This window comes from Dryobates pubescens, chromosome 33 (assembly GCF_014839835.1).
Source record: "Dryobates pubescens isolate bDryPub1 chromosome 33, bDryPub1.pri, whole genome shotgun sequence".
Classification (NCBI taxonomy): domain Eukaryota; kingdom Metazoa; phylum Chordata; class Aves; order Piciformes; family Picidae; genus Dryobates; species Dryobates pubescens.
The window spans coordinates 5,711,337-5,736,743 of record NC_071644.1 but is presented as its reverse complement, the minus strand read 5'-3'; the positions used below and the strand labels follow the sequence as shown (position 1 = coordinate 5,736,743).

Below are 25,407 nucleotides of genomic sequence, written 5' to 3'. Positions count from 1 at the left end.
GTCTTCTTCCTCTACAGGTCCCTGCAGATCTCAAACAGTTCCTCTTGCAGGAGGCTGAAGTTGCAAGGATAGAGGCCATAATACTTACCCCCCTTGAGCCTTCATGGCTGTTGGAGCTCTCCTGCTTCTTTCCCTTCAACTTCATGTTGGAGTTCTATTCACAGATGCCAAGCACACACTTTTAGAGCCAAAACAGACAACAGAGGGGTTGAAAACACCCTGCAAAGAAAATTCCCGTCTGTGACTGCAGAAAGCATCCAATCAACAAGGAGCTCACGCAGCGAAAGCACGTTGCTGTTGTTGGATCGCCCCCTTTCTCTGCACGACTCCCTCATGTCTCCTCTTTCCTTTTCATGGTCAAGTGTGTGGCTGTTAGCTCAGATGTCCTTTCATCAGACTCTGACTCAAAACAGAGGTGCTGCCCAGCTAGAGGGGAAATGTGCTCAGCTGTCCAGTGGGAAGGGGCTGACTTACTGCAAAAGCAGCATTGGACTCAGTGATCTGGGGTTGGACTCCATCTGGGGTTGGACTTGATGAGCTGGGGTTGGACTCCATGAACAGGGTTGGACTCCATTATCTCTAGAGGTCCCTTCCAACCTCTAATGTACTGAGATAGTGTGAAATGATCTGGTTTTCCCATCTATGTGCACAGAGACCAGGGTACAGCAATAAACAGCTACTGGGCAGCTGTGGATGGTGCAGCGGCAGAGGCTGGCTGGCAACTGCTTCGTCTGGGGAGAATGAGGTGTTGTAGGGGTACAGCCCTGGCAGCAGAGAGGGCATTTGCTAAAGTCAACAGCAATAAAGCTGAACTGAAATTAACCCTCCTGCCTCTCTGTCCTTGGGCCAAAATGCTACAGTTGTCACAGCTTGCAGGGACCAAGCTGTCAGGACACCTCTGCAGTTCCCAGAGACCAGGTTCATCCTCAGATCTCTTTCTCACAGTATGCAGGACACAGGTTCCCCACCAAAGCCCATGAGCTCCTTTCCTTCTACATGCAAGGTATACCACGTGCAGCTGACTTGGTATTAACCTCCTGCACTGAGAGACCACTTGGAACAGTACAGGACCTGGTTAATTGTCAACTCCAATGCCAGGTGTTTCTGAGAAATGCAAAGTCCATAGGTAGCTCCTGCTGCCAGAGCAATGTGAACCAAACCTTGCTGTTATTGGTTCATCTGCCTTTTAACACCCAGCAGCTTGCTCCCCACGTGCCTTGCATGTGCTCTTTGACTGGCTATACATCCTCCAAGCTGCTGAGACCTACCCAAACACACTTGAACAATACCTTGGTAAAGAACTAAACTTTATTTTGTACAAGTTGGAGAAAACATATAAACACCAAGCAAGTGAGGAGCTGTAAATAAACCACTAGCTCCAGACAGCAAACAAAACCCCACTTCCTCCCCGCCTCTGATGGAACACTCCCAGAGCAAGGGCAGACTGCAGGCTGTGCTTCAGCAGAGGACATCAGGAGTTCAGAGCATATGCCAGGCACAGTCTTGCTGCTGGGGAGGGCTGTCCTTGCTGACAGCTGGGGTGGGACACCCAGATATCTCTGAGCATCAAGGGGGCCACAGAATTCACATTTTCCCAGGAAGCAGGAAGCATGCTGCCACCACAGAGCCTGATGATGGCAACTCCTAACCACCAAGGAAGAGGACTAAACCATTAACAAGATCCATCCATCACCACCACAAAACAAGCACGTTTGCACACGAGTTGTCCACATTCAAGTGAGGAACAGGAGCCAGGCCTGAAAGCCTCACACACCAGGACTGAAATCCATGCCCAGGACAGTCCTATTCAGAAGCTACTCAAGTCTTCCTATCACCACAACATTTGTCCACCCCACAAGACACAACATATTGCCTTTGTCAGGCAGAATAGCAAACTCCCAAACAATTGTAAAGATTTATAATGGAAGGAGAAGGGAAGGATGGAAGAAACCCAGGAAGTCGGAGTGCAGCCAAGCAGCGTCTTCCAGAGGATCCTGAGCATAAGTCAAGACCAAAGCAGCTGCTATCTGCATGCCAAGGAGAAGCAGGACCTCTTCCGTTCCTTCAGCCACTCCAGCAGGGCTTCTCCCCAGGCTTCAGCTCCCTCTGTGGGGCTCTGGGATGATCCCACACCTGCTCAAAAGGAAGTACAGTTAAAAACCAGGACTGGCTCATCTTCCTGCAGCTAACACACACGGCTTTGTCCTGAGCCAGGGCAACAGGCTTGCTGCAGCTCAAGCCACAGGCACATCACCATGCAACTGCGGAAAACAGGCACAACAGACCCAATCCAAAAGCACAACCAAGTACCCCATCCCCAGCCACCTTCAGGAGCATCTGAGATAGAGTTCTCCAGGTCTTGCCTGCTTGTACCTCAGAGTAGAGTAGCAACCTAAACTGCTAGCTTGTCATACAGCCGCTTAGGAAATGAAAACTCCCCTGCGGGAATTTCTTTTCACTTTCAGATGTGAAGCAACCTGGCATTGGGAGGACATGGACGGCGAGGTCTCGTCTCACGGGGGCAGCGGAAGCTCCGGGCAGCCCGGCAGAGCCACGGAGTGGGAAACCGCGGCCACACAGGGTCCTCGAGCGTCACTACAGGGGACGAGCGGCTCAGACCACACACGGTCAGAGGGCTGGAAGGCCTCGCCGCTGCCGCCACACTCACCTAGAGCCCAGGAAGCCGCTCCAGCCAAGCCTGACTCACCGCCTCACCTCTCACCAGCACCGCTGGGCTGCGCGGACTCCAGGCTGTAAGCGGTAGAGCACACCCCACGCAGCTGAGCCGCTCTCCTCCGGCTCCCCATTGGCCGGCCCAGATCCTCTCCGGCTTCCCATTGGTCGGCTCGGCCCAGCCCCTCACGGCGTTCTCATGGACTCCCGCCTCCTCGAGCCAGAGGCGGGCTCGTGGGCGTGGTGGTGCGGGAGGGGCGGGGCCGCGCCCTCCTCCACCTGCACTGGCACCGCCCAGGCGCTGAGGGGAGGTGCGGCAGAGGGTGGAGAGTTGGTGTCCGTCGGGGGAAGCCAAGCAGCTCCTCTGCTGCCCTGTCGGCGACGCAAACGTTTCCTTTGTGCACTAAGCGTATGTCTACAGGCGCTAGAAAAGTGATGGTGCCCAGTGCTTGGCACTTGGTGAGGCCACATCTCGGACACCAGGGTGAGGTTGGATATGAAAAATTTCTTCCCCAAAAGGGCGGCGAAGCCCCGGACGAGGCTGCCCAGGGCAGTGGTGGAGTCCCCAGGACTGGGGGTTTCTACAGCCATGGATAGACGGTGCTGAGGGATGTGGTACAGTGCTGGGTTAGAGATTGGACTTTATGAACTTCAAGGTTTCTTGCAACCAAACCAATTCTATGATTCTTACATTGCCTTTGCATCTTCCTGTATGAACATAAAGACTTGTGGGGAGAGAGAAAAGGAATTTACCGCTTTTATTGTTACTAAAACTGGAAGCTGAGCCTTGGTTTTGCCAGGGCTCCTCAAGAGTGTGGTTCAGGTTAGCACTGCAGAAGGGAGTCTGCAATCAGAGGAAATTACATTGCAAGATAAAAACATTTGAACAAGGCCACAGGCAGTCCTGGGAAAAGCAGGATGTTGTCCCTTCAGTTACCTTCTCGTACCCTTAGCTTTCACTCCTGCACAGGATTGCTGCTGTTGAAGATAGAGCAGCATCCCCAGCTGTGAGAGTGTGAACCCCCAAAGCAGGGACTGCTGCTTTATCTTGCTGGGGCTTAGTGCCATGTGTTTAATCTTGTAGGTACACAAAAGGACAAGAGTTGACAGGATGGAAGCCATTATCAGCCCATCCAACAAACAGGACAACTGATACCTGATCCCAGACCACTGATGGTCTGCCTCACGGCAAACCCCAGCCTACAGCCTGGCTTGTGTCACCTGAGACGTGTCAATCACGACATCAGGGGCATACATCACCTCATGACACAGGTTAGTAGATCACAGGAGCTGAGCTGGCCGAGGACATTTGCCCTTTTCTTGTGACAAATCCCATGAATGGTGATCTGCCGGGGCAGTGGCTATGGCAGGAACCAGAATGGTCCTGCTGATTACTCAAAAGGAGCAAGATCTCAAGACACAATGGCTAATAGGAAAAGTCCTTCTGTGGAAAGACTGCAGGAGGTCTAAAAGAAGATCAGTATCATGTGATGAATTGATTTATTTGTTCTTCCAGGCCAAACCATGGGCCTGGTCACATCTTGGTGCAGGACGTTGATTTCTTCTCTGCCTGCCCACCTGAGACAGCATCAAAATCCATAACCTCTTCTTTATCTTCCTGAATCTCCACTTTGTTCCTCTTGGCCATCATCTTGTAGATTTCCATGAAGGTTTTGTTCTTTGTCTCAGGAATTATAAAGAAGATGTAAACCACGGTGGCAAGGCAGACAGCACTGAAGATCAGGAAGCAGTAGGGCCCCAGTGCAGCCTAGGAGAACAGAAGAAGACAGAGCAGGGATCAGAGGGATACTCCAGTTGTCTATGTGACATCCACAAAAGCAGACATGGTCAGCTGCACATATTTTAAGTTGAACGATTTGAAGTTAGGGCTGGTCTAGATTCTGTCTTCTCATACCACCACCACAGGTTTATTTGAAACCACCATGGATTTGCTAGAAAAGGAGGGTGAGGGTCTCTTACATCAGTAAAACTAAACTCAACAGCTCCCTTTGCACAGGCTAATATAGGCAACTGCAGGGTGTATGAGTCACTGCTGCTGGGGAGCAGTTTTAACCGATGACCTAATGATCAAAAGCTAAAACTGGATCCCTGGGAGCCAATTCTCCACCATCCCCTAATGGAAGATGGGAAAAGTGCAGTCCTCTTCATGCTCCTGAATTCAGGATGAGGCATTCACCTGGAAAAAGAACTGCTTGCTTTTAAACCACAAGCAACAGGCTTGACAAAACCAAGCTGATTAACATCACTTTCCTGCCCTTAACCTGCAACCCTGCATAGAGCCACCAGGAATCAGCTTCACAGCTCTCAGGACTGACAGGTGTCTCAAAGAGCCCAGGGGTGTAGATACCAATTTGAAGCTGAAGTCTTGCCCTGCTTTGTGTGATTGCATCTTACCTCCATGTAGAGGAACACAATGCCCAAGGCGAAATAGCCAAGCCAGTGCATACACCCACCCAACATGAAGGCTGCAGGCCGGGATGACTGCAGGAACATCTCATTGATCAACACGTAGGGAACTGGACCTGGAAGGTAGATGCAGATTTGGAAACCCCAAAGGCAATTCTCCCACTCTGAATTCCTAGATGACACTGTTCAGTTCAGCAGCAGGTGATGGTTTGTAAACTGCCAGTGTTCAGAAACACTGCTAAAACAAATAAGGGATTAAATACAAAACCCAGGGCAGCTAAATGACTTTCCTAAGCTCACACTGAGCAATCAGCCTCTTCTCTCCCATGACTGCACCTTAATCATGAACCTATCTGCAGCACAAATTGCAAAATGAGATCAATAAACACCAACTGTCTCCCCAGAGAGCACCCCAGGAGCAGCAACTAAGCAAGTCACTGCTGCTTAAAAAAGAAAAGCAAGGAGTCAGCCCAACACGTGTTGAGGTGAGGTCTCCTGGAAGAAGCCCTCCAGCCCACGCCCTGCACTGCCATCCTGTGGCACAGCCAAGCTGAAACAGGCCATGCTCTCATAAACCAGGTCAGGCCACCAGTCCAGCCCGGTCTTCCCCCTCCAGCAGTCTGCTTGTTCCCAGTGCCTGAACCTGCCTGATGGCACCAAGGGAACAGGAAAGGTTGTATGTAATTCCATCTGCCAGTGAAACCCCTATGGGAGTTTCAACCCACATTCCTACACCCAGCAAGGGTCTGGCAGGGCTCTCCAAGAGAAACAGACAGCTCTGTCACTCTGAGAAGCTGAATCAGGACACAGCCTTTCCAATATCCACAACTATCTGCACACCTCCTTTCTGCAAAGGGATCTGCAGGACCACAAAAATCATTAGAGTTGCTTCTAATTTAATTTGTTTAAAAGCCACAGAGTTGTTGTGCTGAGGGCCATGGTGTAGCACCAGCCTTGGCAGACTCAGAGAATGGTTGGGCTGGATGATCTTCAAGGTCTTTTCCAAGCCAAAGGATTCTGTGATAAATGAGCCAAAAGCTGGCAATCACCAAGGTGCATGGCCACACAGAGAAGAAATCTGATCTCCTTGGATCAGCTCTGGAAAGCTTTTGATCTGAAATTGAATACAACACTTGGCTTTACCCAGCGTGTGGGCGACACTCGGCTGGGCTGTGTGTACTTACCAGCTCCAATCCCCTGTCCAGTGATGTAAGCGATGACAGACACTATGCTGATGTAAGACATCCACGAGACAGTGGGCTGTGAAGAATTGAATCCTGGGTTAGATGTGGTTCCTATCTGAACATCACCAACACATTCAAGGCAGTGATTGTGTTAAGGCATTCTAAAGCCAGAACCACCTTCCAACTAAGGGAGTATACCAAGGTCCAGAAACACATGGGGAGGATCACCTGAGCCATTCAGCTACACACCTGGAGATTGAGGGCCAGAGTTAGCATTGCACAGGAGACACAGCACAATCCAAAGCCAGTAAGGAGAAGGATTCTCCTCCCCACAGATTCCACAATGGAAACCTGAAACAGAGAGAAGAGGGTGAGAAGCCAGACTCAGTGGACACAACACCTCTTACTCCATCAAAGTCTACCAAGGTAGTCCTTGTCTTCTAAGATATTCAGTGACATTTCTACCACATGCTGAGAGGTTGTAGGTATGAAGTGACCCAGGAACTGCACAAATCTGGATCAATTAAAACCACTGAGAGAATGGGAAAGCCATTCATCAGTATCCAATGCCAGTGAGGACTGTGTGGAACAGAAGCTTACATGGTAACACCAGGTAGCAAAAAGGGGTCTACCAACCCAGAGACCGAAAACTTCTGAGGCACATGAGAGCTCATCAGAATTGATTGCTTTGGTCAACAGAGGTACCTTCAGCTGGGCAACACTGCAGGGCATCTGTTGTGTAAAGCAGCTCCCAGTATGTGTCCATAACATCATCCAATTTACATAGAGGTAGCTGGGGGGACTGGAGGACTGGAGCTCCAGAAGCCCCAACACAAACTTACACCAATTATAGGTATGACAACGTTGGTGGCAGCTATAGCGATAGAGACATACTGAACGCTGTTTTCTTCCACACCTGCTGACCGGAAGATTCTGTCTGAGTAGTAGAAGACCTGCAGCAAAACGAGAGCTGTGTTCATGTGTGACCAAAGGCAGAACAGAGGAATCCCATCCTGGCTGCTTTTCCATCCTGGAACTGGTGTACAGAAGCCCAAGAACTGAACTCTCTCCTTCCTGGAGATGTTGGTGTTTGGATCCAGACACAAGCAGCTTACTCTAAGCATCCAAACCATCCTTACTGAGTCTCTATCTGGTACAGGTGACTGTTGGATTTGGTACTGGCCAGGGTCAACCCACCACAACGTGAGGTGTCCTAGGTGCTAGCTCTGTGTCAGCACTGCCTCACAGCATCCACAACACATTTCCCACCCTGCTGGCCTTTCCCAGTTGCTTCCCACTCACTGCATTCGCTCCACAGAGCTGCTGGCCCATCATCATGACAACGACAGAGATGAGCTGCCACCGCAAGCCTCTGAAGGTGAACAGGCTGAGGACAGTGAATTGTCCTTCTTCCTTTTCTGAACGGTCTTCTTGGCGCATTTCTTCTATCTCCTCATCCACATCAGGCCTGCCTCTCAGCTTCTGTAGAGCTAGTCAGGAGAGGAAGATGAGTTATGGACCCCAGGCAGCAGGTGTGCAGTGAGCTCTCCTGCTTCAAATCAAGAGAGAACAAGATGCAAGCCATGGCCAGCAGTGCTTCCACAGGGGGAAGTCAGGGATTCACACGTGCACAGAAAGGAGCAACGTTGCAGCAATTCCATCCACCAGCACCGTGTCAGTGCAGAATCTCCTACTTGCTTGCTGTCAGTTGTGCCCCACAGTCAGACCTGCCCCACTCCACCACCCCTTCCAGTAAAGGCTGATGCTCTACCTTTCCGTGCTTGCTCTTCGTTGCCCTTCTGTATCAGCAGGTACCTGGGACTCTCAGGTAAAAAGGGCAATACAAGGAGCTGAATGACTGATGGGATCCCAGTGAGCCCCAGCAGCACAGGCCAGCCTGTGAGACAAGATGGCAACCATCAGAAATCTTTCCCCAGTGGAGCCCACAGAGCAGTCCCAAGGCAGGGCTTTACCTTCAGCATTCCCAAGGATGCTCTTGAGACCAAGGGTCTGAGCAGTAAGGATCCCACTGGTGACGAAGCTCTCTGGTACTATCCCGAGAGCACCTCTCAGATTTCTGGGGGCTATTTCTCCAATATACATGGGAACCACAGTGGAAGTCAGACCTAGGAGGTAAAGAACAGTGTTAGCCATGCAGCTGCCTGACATCAGTGTGCTCACTACCTTCAGCAAGATGCTGGTGTCCCACATGATTTCTCTAAACCAAGAAATTAAATCAGTGGCCAAACAAGCTGGCATGAGGACAGAGGGATGTGACCTCTTGTTGGCTATTAAAAATTTACTGCTCCTTTAATTGCTCAGGAATATTTTGCAGAGCGCTTTGCTATCTTACAGATAGCACAGAATCACTGAGTCACAGAATTGTTCAGGCTGGAAAAGACCTTTAAGATCATCAAGACCAACCATTAACCCAGCACTGTCAAGTCCACCACTAAACCATGTGCCTCAGCACCACATCTCCACACCTTTTCTATCAGCATGCTGCAGTAGGTAGCTCTACTTGAGCAGGACATAGGTTATTTTGAGGATCACTCTGTGTCACCCACAGTGACACCAAGAGCTGCCAGCTCCCACGCCTATGCTGTAAATCCTGGCATGCAAACCCCAAGCTCCTGGTGCCAGATGACCATGTGAGGCTCTTATCTTGCATTTCTAAAGTTCCTAGACTTCAGGAGCTTGGAGCTACAAAGGTGATTGAGCTGTTATCTGAAAGCCAAAGCAACTAGAAAACAAACTGAACTCCTGAGGTGCAGTGGTTTAAGCTCACACTCTAACCAGCCTTTTAACCGCCCAGGTCAAACCCTGCTAGCCGTGACTCCTGCACTCACTGAGCAGTGAGTGACTGCTCAGAGTATGGGGACCCAGCCCTGGTAGAGGGGCTCTGCACACAATGGGGGCTGCCAGCACATCTAGCAGCATTAGAGCTGCTCTTCTGCAAGGAAAGGTCTTGCTTGGATCCTTCCAAAGCCTGGAGCAGGTCAAGGCTCATCACCTTCCCTCACCAGACATGAAGTCCATAGTTCCAGAGAGACCAAGCTGTGAAGGGCTAGTCAGGACAGCCAGTCCTGATTCTTTTGTCTGTTATAAATAACTGGAAAGAGGGATGACACTTCACAGCTCCCTTAATATTTAGAGAACCAATACAACAGCTGCCCAGCTTAGGAGACTGAAAAGACAGATCCAAAGCATCTGACAAGGCAACTTTCCTGCCTTAGCTCATGCTTTGAAATGCTGCATGTTACAGAATGAGTTGTTTTCCTGGGTCAGTTTCTTGTTCTCTCATTATATCTTCACAGGGCATCCCAACTCACTAATAAATCATGGAGCATGTAAGTCTCATTATCCCAAAGCCAATTAATTGAGCCCAAATGATGTTAGGATCTTTATCAGCCTGGCTATGTACCACTGCACAAGGTACCCAGCTGTGCTGGGTGTCTCTTTGTTCCACATAACTCTGGCTCTGATAGAGCCACTTGACCAGCAGCCCACGCACAGCCTGCTCCTTGACTTCCTCCTATCTTTGCAGTAAATCCTGTGGCACTGAACCCTTTGCTCTCCCTTTTCCCATTTCTTTCCTCCAACAGGAAGAACAGTCAGTTCCAGGACTGGATTATTGGATCTGCTGTGGTCCTCCATGTCTTTGATTTAGAAGGATTCTTCTGTTTCGGATTATGTTAAAAAGCAAAAAGGCACACAAAAGCCAGGCCAACTGATTTGAGATGTCTGGGAAAAGATTATTCTGAGCAGGTTTCCTGGCTGTTGGAGCTCCAGCACCTAGGCAGAGGCTGATTGCAGAGGGTAGCTGCATCACAGACTCATCTACTCTGTACATCTCCTCCAGCCTCACCACCACTGTGTTCTAGGTGACAAGTGTTACTCAGGCAAGTAGTGCATTTTTATGTGGATGCATGGCTAGAACATGCTACCTGTGAAACCATTCCTTGTGAGAATGCAACCTCTTTACATAGCCAAGAACACATTCATTGCTCTCCTTTTGCCATCCAACCTCTCACTTACCAGCAAATATTCCCACGATAAAACGTGCAACGATGATTACTTCAAAGGATTTTGCTAGCTCTGAGGTTCCCATAAGGAGTGCAGCAACAATGGAGAAGATGTTATTGATCAGCAGAGTGCCCTTTCTGCACAGTAGCAGGGAAGGAGACAGAGTCAGTTTATTTTTATGTCAGCCTTAGTAGCAGATAAAGGCCCTCTGTGTTATGCTGACAAAACTCAAGTGAATCACCACCCCAAAGACTAATCAAAGAGAAGATGCTGATTATCCCAATGTGTTGTTTGTCCTACAGGGAATGAAGGCTTGAAGAATGAGCTGAAGTTTCTCAGGAGGACCCAAGCAGCACAAGCTGCGCCTGACTGTGATCCCACCCCAGGACTTTCATCATTGCCCTCTACCTGGCTCAGTGCCCAGGGTGCAGCCAGGGCCTGACTAAATTGAATCCAGAAATGTCTTCTACATGAGGGAGATAAGGTGTATTGCTGAGTCCAGCAACTAATCAGCAGCCCATCTGCTTTACAATCAAGGTGTGCAAGACACATGCTCCTGGCAGCCCTGGTCAGCTGGAGTGAGTTGTGAGGCAAATCTTATCTGAACCCAGCAAACAGGTGATGAAGGCTCCCAAGCACCACTGTCACATACCGGCCACACTTTTTGACTAGAGGCCACATCAGGAGGCATCCAAAAAGGCCTCCCAGAGGGTACATGGACACAGTAAGAGACCAGAGTAATGTCAAGAAGGCACTATCCATAGGCTTGTCAGTCCTGTTGATGTAGGTTTGGTTGTAAAAGTCCTGCATGCACTGGAATGAAAGACAGAATACCTTTAACACAGTCAAGTTTTCAAGCTGGAAAAGCTCATTACCCACAAATACCACAGATTTCCCCCTCCTGCCCCCCAAAATATATGCTGATAAACCCCAGAATGGCTAAGAGGGAAAAGAAATGCAAGAGAGGGATGGAGAAGCCTGGACTAGATAACTGTTACTCCAAGTTATCGTGCTTTAGGAGATTCCCCTGCATTCCAGAAGTAAGAAGTTCCTGATGCTGGGCAAAGACCAAACATCTTAACATCTCCCATTTCCTCTCCCAAGGAACCACTTTTCCCCAGTTGCCTGGTGACTCAAAGCATGCAGAACAAGCCCAGCAACACCTGCAGTCTGCTGTTACCTGGCTGCCTTCTCAGTTTGCAAACTGCCACTTTGGTCATGCTCCCTTCCACAGGCCAACCTACCGGGGCTGGAGAATTAACCGAGGCTGTGTTGTAGCCAAACTGGAAACCAGATCCAAAGGCAACTGTTGATACTGCCAGAGCAAGCACCGGTGTCAGTGTCTGCAGAGGGGAAAGAACAAACACAGACACCACCTTAGGAGATTTTAGGCAGGAATGACAAATAAAGAAGTCCCCTAAGACTTGTCTTCTGTGTTGTCTGCTTCACATTGCTGTACAACAGAAGCCCAACTGGTTGTTTTCATCAGCACCACTTCTGTTCTGCTCCATTTGCACCCAGTCATTGCAATAATTCTTTCTACTCTTCCCTGCTACTGATGGAACATTTGGATGATGAATAATTTTGAAGTTAGCACGTTTAAAGGAACCACCTGGCAGGGAAGGGGGGAAAAAAACCCAATGCAATGGTGTGCAATTATTCTTTTCCCAACGTGTAAATTAGGGAGTGCATAACACAGGAGATTGGCACAGGAAATCTTTCAAGATAAGAAATTTTATTTTGCATGAGGTGACAAAACCTCTTTCCTGTTCATTTGTTCTGCTATCACATGCTGGCTTGTCCTGCCTCCCACTTTTCAGGATCAAGCTGGTGATGGATCTAATCCTATTGCCACTGAACCCTGTTAGAACTTATCCCAGTAGCTCACTGGAGGCTTGGTGGTGAGATAGAAGAGCAGCACTTTGTAGTTATACAGGAGGGTGAAATCACCACCTGGAGCAGGATCAAACACCAGCCATGATAGGGATAACTCTCACTCCTGTTACATCACTAAAGCCATTTGACATCCAGACACATAATTTTCTGTCATCATAAGTATCCTCAATGTCTGCAAGCCTGTGTGTCCCAACACTCAGCTCAGGCCCCACATCAAGTATCTGCCATTTGTCCAGATTGCTGCTTGTACGCCTTGTACTCAGGACACCCCTCAGAACCTCTAGCAGCAGACCTCCAGAGACTCTTGCACGAAAGATGGTTTTCCTAATAGCCAAACCAAACCTCCCCTGGGGCAACTTGAGGCCATTTCCTCTGGTCCTATTACCAGTTCCTTGAGAGGGGAGACCCATCCCCACCTCACTTCAACCTCCTTTCAGGTAGTTGTAGAGAGACTGTTTACAGCCTGCATTGGTGATTGCAAGGTGGCTGCCTCAACAGAGCCACTGGTGGTAATTGTTCACATTCAGACAGCCCCCAGCATACACAACCATGGCATTGTGCACAATGCCACAAAAACACTGCTGTGAAAGGCAGCTCCCATCCAGAGCATCTGCAGCCTACAAGTGAGTAGAAAGTAGGAAAGGAAACTCACAGACAGAAGGGGAAAGTCCCCCAGGAGTGACATGGTCAGTCAGCTGCAGACACAGAGAGAAAATCACCAGAGAGTGCAACAGGACACTGCCGACACACATAAACTAAACTACCTTCAAGAACAGACACATCTCTGTTCTTCCTGTGAGATCAGCTGTGGATATGTTAGCCCACAAGACCTTGGTCTTCTCCTTCCTCTACAGGTCCTTGCAGATCTCAAACAGTTCCTCTTGCAGGAGGCTGAAGTTGCAAGGATAGAGGCCATAATACTTACCCCCCTTGAGCCTTCATGGCTGTTGGAGCTCTCCTGCTTCTTTCCCTTCAACTTCATGTTGGAGTTCTATTCACAGATGCCAAGCACACACTTTTAGAGCCAAAACAGACAACAGAGGGGTTGAAAACACCCTGCAAAGAAAATTCCCCTCTGTGACTGCAGAAAGCATCCAATCAACAAGGAGCTCATGCAGCGAAAGCACGTTGCTGTTGTTGGATCGCCCCCTTTCTCTGCACGACTCCCTCGTGTCTCCTCTTTCCTTTCCTTGGTCAAGTGTGTGGCTGTTAGCTCAGATGTCCTTTCATCAGACTCTGACTCAAAACAGAGGTGCTGCCCAGCTAGAGGGGAAATGTGCTCAGCTGGCCAGTGGGAAGGGGCTGACTTACTGCAAAAGCAGCATTGGACTCAGTGATCTGGGGTTGGACTCCATCTGGGGTTGGACTTGATGAGCTGGGGTTGGACTCCATGAACAGGGTTGGACTCCATTATCTCTAGAGGTCCCTTCCAACCTCTAATGTACTGAGATAGTGTGAAATGATCTGCTTTTCCCATCTATGTGCACAGAGACCAGGGTACAGCAATAAACAGCTACTGGGCAGCTGTGGATGGTGCAGCGGCAGAGGCTGGCTGGCAACTGCTTCGTCTGGGGAGAATGAGGTGTTGTAGGGGTACAGCCCTGGCATCAGAGAGGGCATTTGCTAAAGTCAACAGCAATAAAGCTGAACTGAAATTAACCCTCCTGCCTCTCTGTCCTTGGGCCAAAATGCTACAGTTGTCACAGCTTGCAGGGACCAAGCTGTCAGGACACCTCTGCAGTTCCCAGAGACCAGGTTCATCCTCAGATCTCTTTCTCACAGTATGCAGGACACAGGTTCCCCACCAAAGCCCATGAGCTCCTTTCCTTCTACATGCAAGGTATACCACGTGCAGCTGACTTGGTATTAACCTCCTGCACTGAGAGACCACTTGGAACAGTACAGGACCTGGTTAATTGTCAACTCCAATGCCAGGTGTTTCTGAGAAATGCAAAGTCCATAGGTAGCTCCTGCTGCCAGAGCAATGTGAACCAAACCTTGTTGTTATTGGTTCATCTGCCTTTTAAAACCCAGCAGCTTGCTCCCCACGTGCCTTGCATGTGCTCTTTGACTGGCTGTTCATCCTCCAAGCTGCTGAGACCTACCCAAACACACTTGAACAACACCTTGGTAAAGAACTAAACTTTATTTTGTACAAGTTGGAGAAAACATATAAACAACAAGCAAGTGAGGAGCTGTAAATAAACCACTAGCTCCAGACAGCAAACAAAACCCCACTTCCTCCCCGCCTCTGATGGAACACTCCCAGAGCAAGGGCAGACTGCAGGCTGTGCTTCAGCAGAGGACATCAGGAGTTCAGAGCATATGCCAGGCACAGTCTTGCTGCTGGGGAGGGCTGTCCTTGCTGACAGCTGGGGTGGGACACCCAGATATCTCTGAGCATCAAGGGGGCCACAGAGTTCACATTTTCCCAGGAAGCAGGAAGCATGCTGCCACCACAGAGCCTGATGATGGCAACTCCTAACCACCAAGGAAGAGGACTAAACCATTAACAAGATCCATCCATCACCACCACAAAACAAGCACGTTTGCACACGAGTTGTCCACATTCAAGTGAGGAACAGGAGCCAGGCCTGAAAGCCTCACACACCAGGACTGAAATCCATGCCCAGGACAGTCCTATTCAGAAGCTACTCAAGTCTTCCTATCACCACAACATTTGTCCACCCCACAAGACACAACATATTGCCTTTGTCAGGCAGAAAAGCAAACTCCCAAACAATTGTAAAGATTTATAATGGAAGGAGAAGGGAAGGATGGAAGAAACCCAGGAAGTCGGAGTGCAGCCAAGCAGCGTCTTCCAGAGGATCCTGAGCATAAGTCAAGACCAAAGCAGCTGCTATCTGCATGCCAAGGAGAAGCAGGACCTCTTCCGTTCCTTCAGCCACTCCAGCAGGGCTTCTCCCCAGGCTTCAGCTCCCTCTGTGGGGCTCTGGGATGATCCCACACCTGCTCAAAAGGAAGTACAGTTAAAAACCAGGACTGGCTCATCTTCCTGCAGCTAACACACACAGCTTTGTCCTGAGCCAGGGCAACAGGCTTGCTGCAGCTCAAGCCACAGGCACATCACCATGCAACTGCGGAAAGCAGGCACAACAGACCCAATCCAAAAGCACAACCAAGTACCCCATCCCCAGCCACCTTCAGGAGCATCTGAGATAGAGTTCTCCAGGTCTTGCCTGCTTGTACCTCAGAGTAGAGTAGCAACCTAAACTGCTAGCTTGTCATACAGCCGCTTAGGAAATGAAAACTCCCCTGCGGGAATTTCTTTTCACTTTCAGATGTGAAGCAGCCTGGCATTGGGAGGACATGGACGGCGAGGTCTCGTCTCACGGGGGCAGCGGAAGCTCCGGGCAGCCCGGCAGAGCCACGGAGTGGGAAACCGCGGCCACACAGGGTCCTCGAGCGTCACTACAGGGGACGAGCGGCTCAGACCACACACGGTCAGAGGGCTGGAAGGCCTCGCCGCTGCCGCCACACTCACCTAGAGCCCAGGAAGCCGCTCCAGCCAAGCCTGACTCACCGCCTCACCTCTCACCAGCACCGCTGGGCTGCGCGGACTCCAGGCTGTAGCGGTAGAGCACACCCCACGCAGCTGAGCCGCTCTCCTCCGGCTCCCCATTGGCCGGCTCAGATCCTCTCCGGCTTCCCATTGGTCGGCTCGGCCCAGCCCCTCACGGCATTCTCATGGACTCCCGCCTCCTCGAGCCAGAGGCGGGCTCGTGGGCGTGGTGGTGCGGGAGGGGCGGGGCCGCGCCCTCCTCCACCTGCACTGGCACCGCCCAGGCGCTGAGGGGAGGTGCGGCAGAGGGTGGAGAGTTGGTGTCCGTCGGGGGAAGCCAAGCAGCTCCTCTGCTGCCCTGTCGGCGACGGAAACGTTTCCTTTGTGCACTAAGCGTATGTCTACAGGCGCTAGAAAAGTGATGGTGCCCAGTGCTTGGCACTTGGTGAGGCCACATCTCGGACACCAGGGTGAGGTTGGATATGAAAAATTTCTTCCCCAAAAGGGCGGCGAAGCCCCGGACGAGGCTGCCCAGGGCAGTGGTGGAGTCCCCAGGACTGGGGGTTTCTACAACCATGGATAGACGGTGCTGAGGGATGTGGTACAGTGCTGGGTTAGAGATTGGACTTTATGAACTTAAAGGTTTCTTGCAACCAAACCAATTCTATGATTCTTACATTGCCTTTGCATCTTCCTGTATGAACATAAAGACTTGTGGGGAGAGAGAAAAGGAATTTACCGCTTTTATTGTTACTAAAACTGGAAGCTAAGCCTTGGTTTTGCCAGGGCTCCTCAAGAGTGTGGTTCAGGTTAGCACTGTCTTGTTGCTGAAATCCCATTGCTGCCTGCGGGGCAGAAAAGCACAGTCATGCATTCATGGAATCATTGAATCATTTTGGTTTGAAGAGACATGCAAGTTCTTCAAGTCCAACCCTTCAGAAGTGTGATGCAGAAATTAACACCAGCAAGAAGGCTGACAACAGGACGGCTAAGATATGTTTATTACATCTAGGAGAAGGTTAATGACCAATACAGGACTCATCAAAATGTGGTTCGTCTTAGCACTACAGAAGGGAGTCTGCAATTGGGAAATTCCATTGCAATATCAAAACATTTGAACATGGCCACAGGCTGTCCTGGGAAAAGCAGGATGTTGTCCCTTCTCTCACCTTCTCATGCCCTTAGCTTTCACTCCTGGACAGGATCGCTGCTGTTGAAGGTAGAGCACCATCCCCAGCTGCAGGAGTGTGAAGCCCCAAGCAGGGACTGGTGCTTTGTCTTGCTGGGGCTCAGAGCCATGTGTTTAATCTTTGAGGCACACAGAAGGACGACAAGACTTGACAGGATGAAAGCCATTATCAGCCCACCCAACAAACAGGACAACTGACACCTCATCCTAGAGTGGCACCCATGCTGGACCCCCAAATACATGACTTGTGTTCCTCTACAAATCTCAGGGCAAATCCCAGCCTACAGCCTGACTTGTGTCACTTGAGATGTGTCAATCAGGACATACATCACCTCATGACACAGGTTAGTAGATCACAGGAGCTGAGCTGGCCGAGGACATTTGCCCTTTTCTTGTGACAAATCCCATGAATGGTGATCTGCCGGGGCAGTGGCTATGGCAGGAACCAGAATGGTCCTGCTGATTACTCAACAGGAGCAAGATCTCAAGACACAATGGCTAATAGGAAAAGTCCTTCTGTGGAAAGACTGCAGGAGGTCTACAAGAAGATCAGTATCAAATGATGAATTGATGTATTTGTTCTTCCACTGAAAAATGTCTGGGCCAGGCTAAATCATGGGCTGGGTCACATCTCACTGCTGGATGTTGATTTCTTCTCTGCCTGCCCACCTGATACAGTATGGAAATCCTTAAGCTCTTCTTTATCTTCCCGGATCTCCACCTTGTTCCTCTTGGCCATGATCTTGTTGATTTCCATGAAGGTTTTGTTCTTTGTCTCAGGGACAATAAAGAAGATGTAAACTATGCTGGCAAGGCATATGGCACAGAAGATGAGGAAGCAGTAGGGCCCTAGTCCAGCCTAGAACAGCAACAGAAGACAGAGCAAGGATCAGAGGGATACTCCAGTTGTGTATGTGTAATGATTTGAACCTGCAATAGCTATCCAAAAAAGCTGAAGTCTTGCCCTGCCTTCTGTGATTGCATCTTACCTCCATGTAGAGGAACACAAGGCCCACGGTGAAGTTGCAGAGCCAATGCACAGACCCACCCACCATGAAGGCTGCAGGCCGGGATGACTGCAGGAACATCTCAGTGATCAACACAAAGGGAATTGGACCTGAAATGCAGATACAGATTTGGAAACCCCAAAGGCAATTCTCCCTAGTAACAAGTGACAGAAGAAGAGGACATGGCATCAAGTTGCAGCCGAGGAGGTTTACGTTGGACACTAGAAGAAATTTCTTTACTGAAAGGGTTCTCAAACACTGGAACAGGCTCCCCAGGGAGGTGGCTGAATTCCCTATCCCTGCAGGTGTTTAAAAGCCACAGAGGAGTTGTGCTGAGGGCCATGGTGTAGCACCAGCCTTGGCAGACTCAGAGAATGGTTGGGCTGGATAATCTTCAAGGTCTTTTCCAAGCCAAAGGATTCTGTGATAAATGAGCCAAAAGTGGCAATCACCAAGGTGCATGGCCACACAGAGAAGAAATCTGATCTCTTTGGATCAGCTCTGGAAAGCTTTTGATCTGAAATTGAGCACAACACTTGGCTTACCCAGCTTGTGGAGGACACTCAGCTGGGCTGTGTGTACTTACTGGCTCCAATAGCGTGCCCGATGATGTAAACAATGACAGACACTATGCTGATGTAAGACATCCACGAGACAGTGGGCTGTGAAGAATTGAATCCTGGGTTAGATGTGGTTCCTATCTGAACATCACCAACACATTCAAGGCAGTGATTGTGTTAAGGCATTCTTAAGCCAGAACCACCTTGCAACAAAGGGATGCAAGAAGTACTGAACACAGAGTACTGGAAGCAGCATTCAGACAAGCAGGATCATAGATTTTCCTGGGCTTACTTTAGGCACATACACAAGTACAGAGACCTTTCATGCTGTCCTCTCTCCACCCATGGTGTAGAAGCAACTTCAAGTACACCAAGGTCCAAACACATGGGGAGGATCACCTGAGCCATTCAGCACACACCTGGAGATTGAGGGCCAGAGTTAGCACTGCACAGGAGACACAGCACAGTCCAAAGCCAGTAAGGAGAAGGATTCTCCTCCCCAGGGATTCCACAATGAAAACCTGAAAGAGACAGAAGAGGTGAGAAACCAGACTCAGTGGACACAACACTTCTTACTCCAGCAAAATCTACCAAGGTAGTCCTTGTCTTCCAAGATATTCAGTGACATTTCCACTATCTGCTAAGGGTTTGTGGGTATGAAGTGACCCAGGAACTGCACAAATCCGGATGTGTTAATAACAGTAAGAGAATGGGAAAGCCATGCATCAGTACCCAATGCCAGTGAGGACTGTGAATAGAAACTTACAGCAAGCAAAGTCATGACGACATTGATGGCCCCTATAGAGACTGTGACATACTGAACGCTTTCTTCTTTCACACCTGCTGACCGGAAGATTTTGTCTGCGTAGTAGAAGACCTGCAGCAAAACCAGAGCTGTGTTCATGTGTGACCAAAGGCAGAACAGAGGAATCCCTTCCTGGCTGCTTTTCCATCCTGGAACTGGTGCACAGAAGCCCAAGAACTGAACTCTCTCCTTCCTGGAGACGTTGGTGTTTGGATCCAGACACAAGCAGCTTACTCTAAGCATCCAAACCATCCTTACTGAGTCTTTATCTGGTACAGGTGACTGTTGGATTGCTACTGGCCAGGGTCAACCCACCACAACGTGAGGTGTCCTAGGTGCTAGCTCTGTGTCAGCACTGCCTCACAGCATCCACAATACATTTCCCACCCTGCTGGCCTTTCCCAGTTGCTTCCCACTCACCGCATTCACTCCAGAGAGCTGCTGGCCCATCATCATGACAATGATAGAGATGAGCTGCCACCGCAAGCCTCTGAAGGTGAACAGGCTGAGGACAGTGAATTGTCCTTCTTCCTTTTCTGAACGGTCTTCTTGGCGCATTTCTTCTATCTCCTCATCCACATCAGGCCTGCCTCTCAGCTTCTGTAGAGCTAGTCAGGAGAGGAAAGTGAGTTATGGACCCCAGGCAGCAGGTGTGCAGTGAGCTCTCCTGCTTCAAATCAAGAGAGAACAAGATGCAAGCCGTGGCCAGCAGTGCTTCCACGGGGGGAAGTCAGGGATTCACACGTGCACAGAAAGGAGCAACGTTGCAGCAATTCCATCCACCAGCACCATGTCAGTGCAGAATCTCCTACTTGCTTGCTGTCAGTTGTGCCCCACAGTCAGACCTGCCCCACTCCACCTCCCCTTCCAGTAAAGGCTGATGCTCTACCTTTCCGTGCTTGCTCTTCGTTGCCCTTCTGTATCAGCAGGTACCTGGGACTCTCAGGGAAAAAGGGCAATACAAGGAGCTGAATGAGTGATGGGATCCCAGTGAGCCCCAGCAGCACAGGCCAGCCTGTGAGACAAGATGGCAACCATCAGAAATCTTTCCCCAGTGGAGCCCACAGAGAAGTCCCAAGGCAGGGCTTTACCTTCAGCATTCCCAAGGATGCTGTTGAGACCAAGGATCTGAGCAACAAGGATCCCAACGGAGATGAAGAGTTGTGGTACTACCCCAATAGCACCTCTCAGATTTCTGGGGGCTATTTCCCCAAGAAACATGGGTACCACATTGGAAGCCAGACCTAGGAGGTAGAGAACAGTGTTAGCCATGCAGCTGCCTGACATCAGCTTGCTCACTACCTTCATCAATGTGCTGGTGTCCCACATGAGACCACAGTGATCCTTGCCTGACTGCAGGACTTATGGAAACTTGGTACCCAAATCCTTCTGCTCCAGCTGAAGATTTAATGCCATCTTCTAGCCAGTGAACAAGCTGCGTGTGTTTCCCTCCTTCTACAGTGGAATATGGGACAAAACCCACATGGCATTGGATCTCTTGGTGTGAGAAGAGGTACAAAACCCAACACTGCATCTGGTGCATCTGGATTGTTTCACCCATCTCAGTTGAAGCACGGAAGAGAACCAACTATGTGTGCATGATGAGCCTTAGAAGAGCAACCTGCCCACCTGCTGCTGCTTTGAGGGTCTAGGTTATTAACTGCTCAGCAGCATTGCATTTTAGGAGTCCAAAAAGACTAGCAGTAGCCTGCCTACAGACCTGGCAGATGATCTGGGAGTTCTCAGCGTCCATCAGCTTTCTCCTAGCAGGGTCTGCCAAGTATTTCAACACAGCAGATTAAATTACAAACATGTAGTGCTCAGGTTTGGGAACAAGCTCGAAGTGTGAGGAAGGAATTTCTGATTTCTCTAAACCAAAAAATTAAATCAGTGGCCAAACAAGCTGGCATGAGGACAGAGGGATGTGACCTCTTGTTGGCTATTAAAAATTTACTGCTCCTTTAATTGCTCAGGAATATTTTGCAGAGTGCTTTGCTATCTTACAGATAGCACAGAATCACTGAGTCACAGAATTGTTCAGGCTGGAAAAGACCTTTAAGATCATCAAGACCAACCATTAACCCAGCACTGTCAAGTCCACCACTAAACCATGTGCCTCACATCTCCACACCTTTTCTATCAGCATGCTGCAGTAGGTAGCTCTACTTGAGCAGGACATAGGTTATTTTGAGGATCATTCTGTGTCACCCACAGTGACACCAAGAGCTGCCAGCTCCCACGCCTATGCTGTAAATCCTGGCATGCAAACCCCAAGCTCCTGGTGCCAGATGACCATGTGAGGCTCTTATCTTGCATTTCTAAAGTTCCTAGCCTTCAGGAGCTTGGAGCTACACAGGTGATCGAGCTGTTATCTGAAAGCCAAAGGCATGGCAACAAGTATAAAGCAACTAGAAAACAAACTGAACTCCTGAGGTGCAGTGGTTTAAGCTCACACTCTAACCAGCCTTTTAACTGCCCAGATCAAACCCTGCTAGCAGTGACTCCTGCACTCCAGTGGTGGTGAATTCTGACTGCTCAGAGTATGGGGAACCAGCCCTGGTAGAGGGGCCCTGCACACAACAGGGGCTGCCAGCACTGCTACCTGTGAAACCATTCCTTGTGAGAATGCAACCTCTTTACATAGCCAAGAACACATTCATTGTTCTCCTTTTGCCATCCAACCTCTCACTTACCAGCAAATATTCCCATGATAAAACGTGAAATGATGATTACTTCAAAGGTTTTTGCTAGCTCTGAGGTTCCCATAAGGATTGCAGCAGCAATGGAGAAGATGTTATTGATCAGCAGAGTGCCCTTTCTGCAAAGTAGCAGGGAAGGAGACAGAGTCAGTCTACCTGGCTCAGTGCCCAGCACGCAGCCAGGGCCTGACCAAATTGAATCCAGAAATTCTTCTACATGTGGGAGATAAGGTGTGTTGCTGAGTCCAGCAACTAATCAGCAGCCCATCTGCTTTACAATCAAGGTGTGCAAGACACAGTCATGCTCCTGGCAGCCCTGGTCAGCTGTGGTGACTTGTGAGGCAAATCTTATCTGAACCCAGCAAACAGGTGGTGAAAGCTCCCAAGCACCACTATCACATACCGGCCACAATTGTTGACTAGAGGCCCCACTATGAGGGACCCAAAAAAGCCTCCCAGAGGGTACATGGACACAGTAAGAGACCAGAGTAGTGTCATGAAGGCACCATCCATAGGCTTGTGAGTCCTGTTGATGTAGGTTTGGTTGTAAAAGTCCTGCATGTACTGGAACGAAAAACAGGATACGTTTAACACGGTCAAGTTTTCATGCTGGAAAGGTTCATTACCAACAAATACCATAGATTCCTCCCCATCACTCTCACCCCTGGATTCTAGAATGAAGACATTCCTTATGCTGGCAAAGACCAAACACCTTAACATCCCCATTTCCCCTCCCAGGGAACCACCAATACCCACAGTCGGCTGTTACAAGGCTGCCCTCCTTCGCCAGGCTCCCTTCCACAGGCCAACCTACCGGGGCTGGAGAATTGATCACAGAGACATTGTAGCCATACTGGAAAGAAGATCCAAAGGCAGCTATCAGTGCTACCAGAGCAAGCAATAGTGTCATTTTCTGTGGAGGGGAAAGAACAAACACAGACACCACCTTAGAAGCTTTTAGGCAGGAATGACAAATAAATAAGTCCCCTAAGACTTGCCTTCTGTGTTGTCTGCTTCACATTGCTGTACAACAGAAGCCCAACTGGTTGTTTTCATGAGCACTCCTTCTGTTCTGCTCCATTTGCACCCAGTCATTGCAATAATTCTTTCTACTCTTCCCTGCTACTGATGGAACATTTGGATGATGAATAATTTTGAAGTTAGCACGTTTAAAGGAACCACCTGGCAGGGAAGGGGGGAAAAAACCCAATGCAATGGTGTGCAATTATTCTTTTCTCAATGTGTAAATTGGGGAGTGCATAACACAGGAGATTGGCACAGGAAATCTTTCAAGATAAGATATTTTATTTTGCATGAGGTGACAAAACCTCTTTCCTGCTCATTTGTTCTGCTATCACATGCTGGCTTGTCCTGCCTCCCACTTTTCAGGATCAAGCTGGTGATGGATCTAATCTGAACGCCACTGAAGCCAGTTAGAACTTATCCCAGTAGCTCACTGGAGGCTTGGTGGTGAGAAAGAAGAGCAGCACTTTGTAGTTATACAGGAGGGTGAAATCACCACCTGGAGCAGGATCAAACACCAACCATGATGTGGGTACAGTCCCCAGATTTACAAGCACTTTCCTTTTGGCAATGATTTCATTGCTGTTCCGTCCTCAGGCTGGCCCTGCTGCATTGGCTGAGCTGCTCTGTTGGCTTTGTGTTGGTTTAATAATTCACTAATTCCTCTCACTGCTGCTACATCACTAAAGCCATTTGACATCCAGACACATAATTTTCTGTCATCATAAGTATCCTCAATGTCTGCAAGCCTTTGTGTCCCAACACTCAGCTCAGGCCCCACATCAAGTATCTGCCATTTGTCCAGATTGCTGCTTGTATGCCTTGTACTCAGGACACCCCTCAGAACCTCTAGCAGCAGACCTCCAGAGACTCTTGCACAAAAGATGGTTTTCCTAATAGCCAAACCAAACCTCCCCTGGGGCAACTTGAGGCCATTTCCTCTGGTCCTATTACCAGTTCCTTGAGAGGGGAGACCCATCCCCACCTCACTTCAACCTCCTTTCAGGTAGTTGCAGAGAGACTGTTTACAGCCTGCATTGGTGGCTGCCTCAACAGAGCCACTGGTGGCAATTGTTCACATTCAGACAGCCCCCAGCATACACAGCCATGGCATTGTGCACAATGCCACAAAAACACTGCTGTGAAAGGCAGCTTCCATCCAGAGCATCTGCAGCCTACAAGTGAGTAGAAAGTAGGAAAGGAAACTCACAGACAGAAGGGGAAAGTCCCCCAGGAGTGACATGGTCAGTCAGCTGCAGACAGAGAGAGAAAATCACCAGAGAGTGCAACAGGACACTGCCGACACACATAAACTAAACTACCTTCAAGAACAGACACATCTCTGTTCTTCCTGTGAGATATGTTAGCCCACAAAACTTTGGTCTTCTCCTTCCTCTACAGGTCCCTGCAGATCTCAAACAGCTTCTCTGCAGGAGGCTGAAGTTGCAAGCATACAGGTCAGCATACTTACCCCCCTTGAGCCTTCATGGCTGTTGGAGCTCTCCTGCTTCTTTCCCTTCAACTTCATGTTGGAGTTCTATTCACAGATGCCAAGCACACACTTTTAGAGCCAAAACAGACAACACAGGGGTTGAAAACACCCTGCAAAGAAAATTCCCCTCTGTGACTGCAGAAAGCATCCAATCAACAAGGAGCTCACGCAGCGAAAGCACGTTGCTGCTGTCTGATCATCCCCTTTCTCTGCACGACTCCCTCGTGTCTCCTCTTTCCTTTCCTTGGTCAAGTGTGTGGCTGTTAGCTCAGATGTTCTTTCATCAGACTCTGACTCAAAACAGAGGTGCTGCCCAGCTAGAGGGGAAATGTGCTCAGCTGGCCAGCGGGAAGGGGCTGACTTACTGCAAAACCTTCTAAATGAGCTGTTTTCCCCGAGCTGTAAGCGCAGGGACCAGGCTATAGCAGTAAGCAGCTACTGAGTAGCTGTGGATGGTGCAGCTGCAAAGGCTGCCTGGCAACTGTTCCGTTCTGGGGAGAATGAGGTGTTCTAGGGGTGCAGCCCTGGCAGCAGAGAGGGCATTTGCCAAAGTCAACAATAAATTGTTCAGCAATAAAGCTGAACTGCAATTAACCCTCCTGCCTCTCTGTCCTTGGGCCAAAATGCCATACCTTGCAGGGACCAAGCTGTCAGGGCACTTCTGCAGTCCCCAGAGACCAGGTTCATCCTCAGATCTCTTTCTCTTTGGTTCCCCACCAAAGCCCACGAGCTCCTTACCTTCTACATGCAAGGTATACCACGTGTAGCTGACTTGGTATTAACCTCCTGCACTCAGAGACCACTTGGAACAGTACAGGACCTGGTTAATTGTCAACTCCAATGCCAGGAGTTTGAGAAATGCAAAGTCCATAGGTAGCTCCTGCTGCCAGAGCAATGTGAACC

General features: G+C 49.5%; 3 protein-coding genes across 3 annotated transcripts in view; all 3 read right to left on the bottom strand.

The window, feature by feature from the left end:
• The window catches only part of ENO1 (enolase 1), a 49,638-nt gene extending 46,948 nt beyond the window's left edge, over window positions 1–2,690 (bottom strand). The window contains exon 1 of the mRNA XM_009906779.2: window positions 2,669–2,690. The gene's annotated coding sequence lies outside the window, so the exon portion shown is untranslated. The remainder of the gene's footprint in view (window positions 1–2,668) is intronic.
• Window positions 2,691–2,859: 169 nt separating this feature from the next.
• LOC104305927 (solute carrier family 2, facilitated glucose transporter member 5-like) lies at window positions 2,860–15,880 on the bottom strand. The gene is made up of 14 exons (XM_054175690.1): window positions 15,766–15,880; window positions 15,561–15,638; window positions 11,555–11,625; window positions 10,963–11,123; window positions 10,323–10,447; window positions 8,258–8,410; window positions 8,056–8,181; window positions 7,587–7,774; window positions 7,127–7,237; window positions 6,285–6,399; window positions 5,089–5,216; window positions 4,252–4,441; window positions 3,365–3,398; window positions 2,860–2,974 (listed from the first exon to the last, which is right to left on the bottom strand). Exons 1-14 carry the CDS (start codon window positions 15,878–15,880, stop codon window positions 2,860–2,862), a joined length of 1,710 nt encoding a protein of 569 aa, XP_054031665.1.
• Window positions 15,881–17,454: 1,574 nt separating this feature from the next.
• Window positions 17,455–24,566, bottom strand: SLC2A5 (solute carrier family 2 member 5). The gene is made up of 12 exons (XM_054175891.1): window positions 24,484–24,566; window positions 22,804–22,902; window positions 22,393–22,553; window positions 21,984–22,108; window positions 20,382–20,534; window positions 20,180–20,305; window positions 19,711–19,898; window positions 19,252–19,362; window positions 18,905–19,006; window positions 18,512–18,587; window positions 17,908–18,035; window positions 17,455–17,777 (listed from the first exon to the last, which is right to left on the bottom strand). Exons 1-12 carry the CDS (start codon window positions 24,538–24,540, stop codon window positions 17,544–17,546), a joined length of 1,560 nt encoding a protein of 519 aa, XP_054031866.1. The 5' UTR covers window positions 24,541–24,566; the 3' UTR covers window positions 17,455–17,543.
• Window positions 24,567–25,407: the final 841 nt, after the last annotated feature.

Excerpts from the sequence above, each read along its gene's own strand:
- LOC104305927 (XM_054175690.1), bottom strand. The coding sequence starts at position 15,880 with ATGGGAAGCCGGAGAGGATCTGAGCCGGCCAATGGGGAGCCGGAGGAG. Across the intron at positions 8,182-8,257 it reads CATCCTTGGGAATGCTGAAG|GCTGGCCTGTGCTGCTGGGG; the intron begins GTAAAGCCCTGC and ends CTTGTCTCACAG. Across the intron at positions 7,775-8,055 it reads CGAAGAGCAAGCACGGAAAG|CTCTACAGAAGCTGAGAGGC; the intron begins GTAGAGCATCAG and ends TCTCCTGACTAG.
- SLC2A5 (XM_054175891.1), bottom strand. The coding sequence starts at position 24,540 with ATGAAGTTGAAGGGAAAGAAGCAGGAGAGCTCCAACAGCCATGAAGGC. Across the intron at positions 22,109-22,392 it reads CTAGTCAACAATTGTGGCCG|AAAGGGCACTCTGCTGATCA; the intron begins GTATGTGATAGT and ends GCTACTTTGCAG. Across the intron at positions 18,588-18,904 it reads CTCTGGCCCTCAATCTCCAG|CCCACTGTCTCGTGGATGTC; the intron begins GTGTGTGCTGAA and ends AATTCTTCACAG.